Here is a 10,359-nt window from a genome sequence, read left to right on the forward strand (position 1 = left end):
AGCGGCGGGCGGGGAACCTGGGCTTCCTCCTTTGCCAGGGCAAGCAAGCCTCCTCTTCGCTTCAGCTGCCTGGCTGCTGGCCGCCATCTTGGTTGGCAGTTAATTTGCACATCGCCCTGATTAGCCAATGGGAAGTGTGTCAGAGGTATGGTTAATTACCATGTTTGTCTATTATTAGATAGGATGTGACAGTTAATCTGACCTATTTAGTTGTTCGTTTGCAAGGATCCCAGCCTAGAACTAAATAAGGTGGAGTTTAACATAAACATTTGCTGTTAAACTTACTACTCCCGATTGCATTCCCCATACACCTCTTATTTCAAAAACATCTTGACAGATTAAGAATAAGGGTTCAAGAATAGTATGTGGCATCCCACGATCTCCACCCCCTGGTATTCATGCCTTTGGGTTATTCCTTCCCAAGTGTAGACAGGACTTGACTTGCTTCTACCCTGTAGAATACAGTGAAATCATGCAAGTCAATTATGTGATTGTATGACCATATCAGACTCAGTCTGGTAGGTTGCCTGGAGCTAGAGATTCCCTTTGCTGGCTTGATGAAGTAAGCGAGCCTGCTGAGGGAACCCATGCAGCAAGAAACCAGGGGTGACCGCTAGTTGCTGAGGGCAGACATCAGCCAACTGCCAGCAAGAAACTGCAGCCATCAGTTCCACAGCTGTAAGGAAATGAATTCTACCAGCAACTGGACGAGCTTTGGAAGCCGGTTCTCCCCCAGCTGAGCCTGCAGATGAAACCACCTGCTGACACCTTGATTGTGGACTTGTGACCAAGGGCAGAGAGCCTAGCTAAACTGTGCCCCAACTGCTGACCCACAGAAACTGTGAGGAAATAAATGTGTGTGTGTTTTAAGCCTCTAAATTTGAGGTAATTTGTGAGGCAATATAGAAACCTAAGTAATACTTAAGCTTTTATTTATCTCGATTTTTAAACATGCTAACCTTTTTGTGCTGCAAGACAGTTGCCTACTTTTTTGTTTTGTTTTATAGGCTTTATTTATGCAAACTCATTTTGAATCAGAAACAAGCTGTTTCATGTGAGTATTTGGAGCATAAAATGTCACAGAGAGGGGAAAAACTTAGCCCAAAATGGCAAGCTTTATTACTATAGATATCCCACTAGATTTAGAGAATAAATTTAGATAAATCTAGAATTAAAAAGCTAGAGCTGGAAAAAGACTAGCAAAACCAGGTATTAGAGATTCATGTATTTATATTCTCATCGGTAGAAAATATAATTACAATGTGGTCTCATGTTTTTGTAATGAGCAAAACCAAAAGTGATGTGTAATTGTAGCAAGGTCGATGTATAAAGCTTTTTGGAACTAAAACAACTAGTCATGACTGCTTAGAGTGGATATGGAAAAAAACCTATGTCTAGACAAAATGAGTTAACTTGCAGGAAGGGAAACCACACTTTAAGATAGATATGTGTCACTTACGGTTTTCCCTTTGGCTCAATTTTCATTTTGAAAAGTTATAGGAAATCCTAAAGTTTCTGAGTTGTAGACATACAAAATTGTAAGAATAACTTATCTTTAGAGCTTCTGGCAGAGAAGCAAGTCACTAATCCACAATAGAGGCAATTTGATAAAGTAGGACAATTTGATAAAATAACTTGCATTAAAAATGTTTCAAATGATATGAGATTGTAAATGAACATTTTCTTCAAATACTTATATCTCCTATTTGGTTGGCAGGGCAGATTTATCAAAATCAGGTTTAGATTCACTAATAAAGAACCAGTCTGCATCAACAGAATAAAGTTTCATTCAAGCAGTATATAATTTTTACTTTTCCAAAATTGCAGTGGCAAATCAGTTCAAAGGTCATTGCTTTCTCAGTTTTCCACTTAATTCCAAGGCTCAAATTTGCTCTGGGGTGAGATGATTTCATTGTTCATTTAATATAAAGTGTTGTCCAAAAGCTCAGTTCTTGGGTGCCTTCCCGCTACACTCACTCCCTGTGAGATCTTATCCTGCTGGAGGGACTTAAAGACCATCTATATACTATTTTTTTCAGCCCCAGTGAACTCCAAATTTCTATGTAACCTGCCTACTGAACATATCTATGTGTATATACATATCTACTGGGTCTCAGGTTTAGCAAACCTAAAACCACAACTCCAGATCACCACTACAAACCTGCTCTTCCAGCTTCTTCAGCTCAGCAAAGTGCCCCACCTTTCCCAGGAGTTACTTTTTTTTTTTTAATCCTCACCCACGGATAGTTTTCCAATTGATTTTTAGAGGGAGGGAGGGAGGAAGGAGTGTGTGTGTGTGTGTGTGTGTGTGTGTGTGTGTGTGTGTAGGAGAGAGGGGAGAGGGCGAGAGAGAGACAGACAGACATTGATTGCTTGCCTCCTGCACACACCCTGCCGGGAAATGGGAATTGAACCTGCAAACCAAGTCCGTGCCCTTGATTAGTAACCCCTTAACCCTTCAGTGCTCGGGTTAACACTCTAACCACTGAGCACCACTGGCCAGGACCCCAGGAGTTACTCTTGACCTTTCTTGTTCCCCTACTCCCCAGACTCATGCAATTCATTAAGTCTTCTCAGTTCTACCTATAAAATTCCAATGCTCAAATTTGCTCTGGGGTGAGATGATTTCATTGTTCATTTAATATAAACAGTGTTGTCCAAAAGCTGTGTATACATTTTTGTGCCCCCAAAAATGTATACACTTTAACAGCTTAGCTCAATTTTGAAAATTAAATGTATTTTAATAAATACTGCCTTTATAACCATTCAAAGTGTGTGTATACATTTTTGGGACACCCTATATATCCCAAATCCTACCACTTTAGACACCTCTATCCTTACAATGTAGTGACTACACCTGCTTTTGCTTAGATGATGGCAATAGCCTCCCCCGGCCCCCAGACCAGAGGTTTTCAACTTTTTCATCTCATGGCACATAAATTACTTACTAAAATTCTGTGGCACACCTAAAAATATATTTTTTTGCCAATCTGAGAAAAAGAAAAGCTACAATTTTGATTCTCATCAGACAGCTATTATTTTGTTGGCTGCTGTCATTTTTTAAATTTTACTATCTAAGGGAAAAGAGGTCAGTACCCCTGATTAAATAGTAAGGTATTGTATGTTTTTAGAATTCGTGCGGTACACCAGTTGAAAATTGCTGCCCTAGACTATTCTCAACATAAGAGAGAATTATTGATGAAAGAGAAATCAGCTCTAGCCAGTCCTCTGGTTTCCCATCAAGCTCAGGATAAGATGCAAACGCCTTTCCAGAAGATACAAAGCACCCCACATTGTCTTCCATACTTGTTTACTCCTTCAGAATCTGAGTCATTTCAGGAAGGCATTTACCTTATTCTTGTCTTATTCACTGCTATAGTATCTCCAGTGTCTACAGCAGTGCCCAGCACATCATACACTCAATATTCATGGGATGAACTAATTTTTCTGTTACAATACAGGTAAGAGGCCCTTACCTGGCTGCAACGAAACTTTTAAACTTAAGGGTTTGATTTTTTTAATCAGCATAATTTTAGACTAGTATCCTTTAAAACATGAGTTATGCCCAGCCTGTGTGGCTCAGTGGTTGAGTGAGGACCTATGAACCAGGTCATAGTTCAATTTTTGGGCAGGGCACATGCTAGGGTTGTGGGCTCTATCCCCAGTGTAGGGTGTGCAGGAGGTGGCTGATCAATGATTCTCTTATCACTGATGTTTCTATTTTTCCCTCTGGGAAATCAATAAAAATATATTAATAAAAACAAAAACATGAGCTATTATGATTCTAGAGGTGTAAACTCTTGAATAAAATTTCAAATCATAAAGACAAATATATTTTATGCTTTATGATGACTGCTCCACTGTTGTAGCTCTTAATACATAGAAAACAGCCTTTAATGAGAGGGCTGACAAATGGGCAGAGGAAAGAGCATGTGCAAAAGCAAAGTGAGGGTTGAAAAAGCAGGATATTTGTTGTACCAGCAAGTATCTTGGAACGGTTCTAAAATATACTTGGAGATAAAGACGGAGAGCACAAAGGGCCTTAACACACCTGGCTAAGGATCCAAACAGCAGGCAACCACAATCTCTTCTCTTCTCCCATCTGCATTTTAGAAAGCTTCCTGTGGTGAATATGGAGGATGATGGGAGGCTGTGGTAGAAGCCACAACCAGACTGGAGGCAGAGAGACAAGTTTAGAAGTCTCCAGAGCAATCCCGGCAAAACGCTACGGTATGGTTAGGAAGAGGTCCCTTCGGGCTCCAGGCTGGAATGTGCAGCTTTGAGGCCTCGTGTCTTCTCTACTCCAGGGCAGCCTGAGTGACTGACAGTTGGCAAACTATCATTGGTGTTGTAGATGTTTCTTTCTGTAGATCTTTGGTATCCCATTATCTATGGAAGTCTCAATCTTACTCCCGATCCATTTTATTAGCCTGAAATGAAGTCATTAACCAGTTGTTTATTACGGGTGTCAACTTTAGAAAGACGTCACACAGCCTGAGCTGGTCCGGTAATAGTCATGTGTTCTCTGATGACAAGGTCCTCAGGATGTGTTGGTAGCGGTGGGAGGGACAGGGGCACGTGCTGGTTCACAAATGCTCTGTGACACATAACCATCTCCTTTTTCAAAACATGCAAAGACGCTTCTTCTCTTTCAAAAGTTTGTGTCCCTTGGTGGACTACTCAGATTCCTGAGGCCAGGAGCCAGATGATATGTCTTACCTTTAAGTAAAACTACTTGTTTAAAGGAAAACCATTGCCAAGAACTCTAATGCTCAATTTAGGAACATTTAAACCCTTCTCCAACCTCTTCTACTTCTGCTCCAATCAGTTCCTCCAACCTTAGGCAATCCTAATCATTAGTTCTGAATCAGACTGCTTTTAACCATCAGGTACAATAATGTACTTACTCTACTTCCACTTGCCTTATCTTTTTTGAAGAATACTTCTCTCAAAATCTGAGAGGAAAGGAAACCATGACCAGGGATTAAGTGTCCATAATATCTATTTTTATTACGAAAACATTAAATTTTGACACATTGCTTCATTTGCTTTTTAAAAATCTATTATCTGACTTAAATCTATTCAGCAAAAATGCCAATAAATTACATAAATCATAGTTTGGGTCTTTTTAACACTAGGAACATAATATGTTTTATAATAATCAAACAACAATATTAAATCTGAGTTGTGTGAGTGGTCAACTTGTATTTTAACATTTAGCTTACAACCAAAACCAACCACATGCTCATACACTGTTGCAAAAGTTGCTCAGAAGCGCTTTCCTTATGGCCGTGTCAGTATCCTTCTCAGTCTTTGCTGAGGCACAGAATGCAGCGTATCAGGTGTCAAGGCACTCATTCTAAACTGTCCTGTCCTGCTCAACACAGGAACAGTACTGGATGGAGGGCTGACGATATATTATTCCCCCACCTCCTGCCCACACTATCTTGCCTTTAAGTAACTTCATTTCTTTAAAAGGAAATCATTAGCTAAGACCTCCAATGCTGAATTTAGAAACAGTGATTCCAATACACATTAAATCTAATGTGTTAGTACTTAACGTCACAAATTCTGAAAAGTGAAAATAATAGACAAAGACAGAACTTATGTAACCAATGAACTAAGGCAAATGGCATTGCCATCATATGCCTTAAAATGGTATATTTTTGGTGTCTGGAGCTCTTTAAAAATTATATTTTGGGACAGCTCAGATGAATTTCAATAAATGATGTGTGTTCTGCATAAAGTTAAGAGTTTTAAGGGTTTTCAACATGGGAGGTGCTGTTTAAAAAAATATATTGATACGTCTTATTAGTGAATGTTTCCCACTTGGTTTAAGTTTCATTGTGGAGGCAAACCAAAGCACTCTCTTAAGACTCCATGTTCAAAGTTACGATTAGATCTCTATCATTCCTAGAAAATTTAAAGCTAGTTATCACCCTGGCTCTTGTCATCATCTTCATCTTCATCATCCTCATCATCTTGGTCTATGGATTCAAGTTCATCCTCTTCTTCCTCCTAATTAGAAAATAAACATTTAATATTATGAAGATTTCTCACTTCACATTGAATACATAATATATCTATTGATAAATTCTTTATTACCATAAGTATACCAGATTATACACTATCTGATTTCCTTGCTTTAATGCTTAAGGCTCCTGCCATTCATTCATTTCAAATTCTTTATTGTTTAAAGTATTACATAAGTATCTGCCCTGCCCCCGCCATTGTCCTCTCCCTGACTGCTCTGCCATTTTTAATATGAGATGAGACGTATAGGTTAACTGGCCGATAGATGGCTATAACTCTCACCTGAACCAAACAAGTCAAAACAGAATGCCACATTTGGGTGATAAGAGTCTTGTTATGACAGGAACTATCAAATTAATTCACTCTCTAGGCTCAAAGCCCAAAAGAGAACAGTTAACAAATGCTGAAAACTGCCCAATCTGCATCTTAAGTCAACTCGGTGAACACTGTGTAGATGATACTGAATTCACATACCTAACGTATCAATGCCTGTATTCTAGATATATAGGCACAATATTTCCATGGTACAATATAATTTTAAAAATGCATTATAAAGAAAGATAATATATAACATTTTGAGAAACATTTCAATCTTACTGGATGACCGAGTCCCTTGAGTTTATCCTTTAATGACAATATTTTCTGATCCTGATCAGCCAACAGCACCAAGAGATCATCCTGTTCTTTTTTAGAATCTTTAATGTTCACCTCCAGCTGGTTTTTCTCATTTTGTAAAATGACAATGGTACTGTTAGATGAGTCCAACTGCTCTTTAATAGAAGCTCTTTCCTCAGACAGTGCTTTAATTTCATTCTAGAAAAAGAAAGGTGAAAATCACGAATCTAAAATTAGTATTAACTCTCCTAAGATTTTAAACAAGTAGGTTCTTTCTATGATAAATCACTGTATCTGTCCAATCTAAGCAGTTTACGGGTAGAGGTTTTTTTGTTTGTTTTGTTTTTAAATTTTATTTATTGATTTTAGAGAGAGAGAAGAGGGGGCGGGGAGAGAGAGAGAGAGAGAGTTTGTCAGTTTGTTAGGTTTGTTGGTTCACTTATTTATGCATTCATTGGTTGCTTCTTGTATGTGTCATGACCAGGGATTGAATCTACAACCTTGGTGGATTGGGACGACCCTCTGAGCAACCTGGTCAGGGTGGTAGGACGCTTAAAACATACATTCATCCAGTAACATGAGAATTTATGTTAGGTTATACATCAAAGATGGTTACTGTGAAAAATACAGTTTAACATCAAAAAAATATTTTTAATCAGTTATTCCTCAATAAATCCTAAGAGACAATACCATTTCAGATAATCAGAGGAATAAATACACAAAAAATTTTATAGCAGAAGCCTGGTTAGCATCAGAATTAGAACTAAAGTTTAAAAAAATTTCATCCCAACTTTATACATACAATTAAAGGCAGAAAAAAATAGCTTCAAGCAAAACCAATGGCTTAAAAATAATTTGACCATAATCCAAAACGCTTAATTACACATTATCTTCCTTTCTCCATTTTTTTCCTGCATGCCTTTTATTTATTTATTTTTTTACTACTACCTCATTACTTCCTTTTATTATTTATTCTGGTTTCTATGTCACACAATGGGCTGCAGGATTTCACGTGCCTGTGTTCTTTGGCCTATGAAAAGCTTACAGGTGGCTTGTGTACTAGCCAAACTTGCATTCCTGTTTCTTATTGTGATTAGAGACTGATAAAACTATTTTCACTTTCAAAGTACATTCTGATGTATTCTTACTTTACATATTTGGTACAATTATTTGAAAAAGCATTTAAAAAATCTTCATTTCTGCCATTTTGGGTAAGAGAATATAGACTGTAAGATAACATTACACCTCATTAGCTTTCTTCATAAATCTAAGGATTTGAGAAATTAAGTGAATAAACTCTAATTTCCTGGAGTTCATTTCATATAATATACAGTAAATAAAAGTTTCACCAAAGCCAACCTTTAACTCTTTAGTCTCTTGTAATAATGCCGACAGCCTTCCTTCTACATCAGTAGTTTTTGCAGCTATTGCAGCTTCACTCTCTCCTGATACAGGAACTGATTGTGCCTGAAAGTAGAAATTAGGGGAAAAAACAGTTTCTTTAAAGTTATGATCAATATGAAACCCCAAAGGTGATTTAATTTTCTTGCTATTTTAAAATTTTATTTCCAATAACAGAAAATATAATTCCCTCACATATTTACACGAATAAAGTGCTCTCCCTAGAAAGAAGAGTGATCCCTACAGTAAAGCAGAAGACAAGAGCGGTGGGGCACCGATCTCAGCAGAGGACGAGGAAGGCTGGGTGAAGCTGCCTCAAGGTCACACCAGGAAAGCAACCAACAGAAAGCTCTCACGTAGCTATAACACAGCATTTACTAGCAGGGAATAGTTTTCAAAGCCGTTTCCTCATAAAATTCCTGTAAGTTTCATTGACACTATCATCTCAGAGAGGTAGGTGGGAACACTGAGCTGAATGCCATTAACTGGTGAAATGTAAGTATTTTCTTAAGAGCTATAGGACGTATTCTTAAATCAGTTTTTCAGTCTTTCCCCACCTTTTTTTCTATAAAATACTGGGAAGTGAGGTGCTGGTATAGCAAATAACTAAAAAGTATAAAGGACTTTAGAATTGGTAGAGTCTGGAAGAGTTTTCAGGTGCATGTTAGACAAAGCGTACATGGCCTTGAAGAGACTGTTGGCAAAAATATGGTCATTAAAGGCAATTCTGGTCAGGGCTCAGAAAGGAAAAAGGAGAGCTGTAGAGAAAGCTTCCACTTTAGTCTCTTGTAATAATGCCAACAGCCTTCCTTCTACTTCAGTAGTTTTTGCAGCTCAAAGAGAAAATGAGTATCATCATGAACAGAATGCTGATAGGAATATGGATGTTAAAGTGGTTTTGGCTGAGGTCTGAGATGGAAATCAGGAAAGTGGAGGAAAGGCAATCTATAATAATAAAAGCATAATATGCTAATTAGACCAGATGTCCTTCCGGACGAAGCCAGGGCTGCAAGGGAAGCCCGGGTCCTGGGTGCCAGTGCCGGCAGCCAGGGGAAGGAAGGCCTACTCTGGCATGAATTTAATGCATTGGGCCTCTAGTTCTTGTTATAAAGTGACAAAGAACTTGGCTAAATTATGTCTAGTGTTCTGTGGAAAGTAGAATTTGTAAGTGATGAACGAGGACATTTAGCTGAGGAGATTTCTAAGCAAAGTGTCAAGGGCGTGGTCTAGTTCCTTGCTGCTTAAAATAAAATGTGAGGAGAGATAGAAACTGAAGAAGGAATTGTTAAGCAAAAGGTAATGAGAATTTGAAAATTTAGAATATCATCAGCCTATCTCTATTGCAATAAATGACAAGGCATATTCTGGTGAAACATCAAGGGGGTGGCTGGACAACCATTTGTAAAGAGGTTGCATGTGTGACTCATTGATCCAATCAACCACTCAGCAGAAGCCAGAACAGAGAGGTGGTTATCCAGGAAGGATCCAGGAGGGCCTTCTTGTCTGATGGTTTGGACCCCTGTGAATTGTATGGCTTCTCAACAAGGTTTCTCACAATTTTATAGCAGCAGTAAACCTAACTTAACTGACGGTACAGAGACAGGATGAAATACAATATCAGCAAAATGAACCACTAAGTATCTGATTAAATTGACTGGTTGAGTCTGACATAACACTGAGACTGCCACCATGGCCAAGAAGCAGATGTGACTAGAACTCTGGCTAACGGGAAGGGACTTTTTGACAAATTTGCTTCTTTTCTATAGTGGTTGAGAAACAACATCTTAACCTTGTGTTTTCTATTTTTCAGGAGAAAAAAAAATTAACTTACAAATGCTTCTGTTTTATGTAACAGCTCCTGCTTTTCTGTCTGTAGTTTGGTGATCTCCACAGATTTTGAGTTTAACTGAGACTTTAATGTTGCCAGTTCCTAAGAGAGAAAAAACATTTGTGGTGTAAACTCATCAAGGAAATGTCTATTTTCAGGACATACACACAAGTTTACCTCCCATTTTTTTCTTTTCAATTCTAAAAACCAATATTTTTTTTTGGACAGAAAGGTTTAAATAACCAATACACTGAACAAAGCAATTATCATGGTTAATACTGTATAAATTAGGCATAAGATTTTTTTTTTAAAATATATTTTATTGAGTTTTTACAGAGAGGAAAGGAGAGAGATAGAGAGTTAGAAACATCGATGAGAGAGAAACATCGACCAGCTGCCTCCTGCACACTCCCCACTGGGGATGTGCCCGCAACCAAGGTACATGCCCTTGACCGGAATCGAACCTGGGACCTCTCAGTCCG

The 10,359-nt window shown here is 38.2% G+C and overlaps 1 protein-coding gene across 6 annotated transcripts in view; it reads right to left on the minus strand.

Moving 5' to 3' along the window:
- Positions 1 to 4,984: 4,984 nt before the first annotated feature.
- The window catches only part of USO1 (USO1 vesicle transport factor), an 85,261-nt gene continuing 79,886 nt past the window's right edge, over positions 4,985 to 10,359 (minus strand). For all 6 annotated transcript variants that reach the window (XM_006754563.2, XM_006754561.2, XM_006754562.2 and 3 more), the window contains 4 exons: positions 9,881 to 9,979; positions 8,008 to 8,115; positions 6,631 to 6,846; positions 4,985 to 6,018 (listed from right to left, as the gene is read on the minus strand). In XM_006754563.2, coding sequence (XP_006754626.1) covers positions 5,929 to 6,018; positions 6,631 to 6,846; positions 8,008 to 8,115; positions 9,881 to 9,979 — 513 coding nt within the window. In that variant the 3' untranslated portion in view covers positions 4,985 to 5,928. The remainder of the gene's footprint in view (positions 6,019 to 6,630; positions 6,847 to 8,007; positions 8,116 to 9,880; positions 9,980 to 10,359) is intronic.

The sequence above is a fragment of the Myotis davidii genome, unplaced genomic scaffold (genome assembly GCF_000327345.1).
Source record: "Myotis davidii unplaced genomic scaffold, ASM32734v1 scaffold892, whole genome shotgun sequence".
In the NCBI taxonomy this organism is placed as follows: Eukaryota; Metazoa; Chordata; class Mammalia; order Chiroptera; family Vespertilionidae; genus Myotis; species Myotis davidii.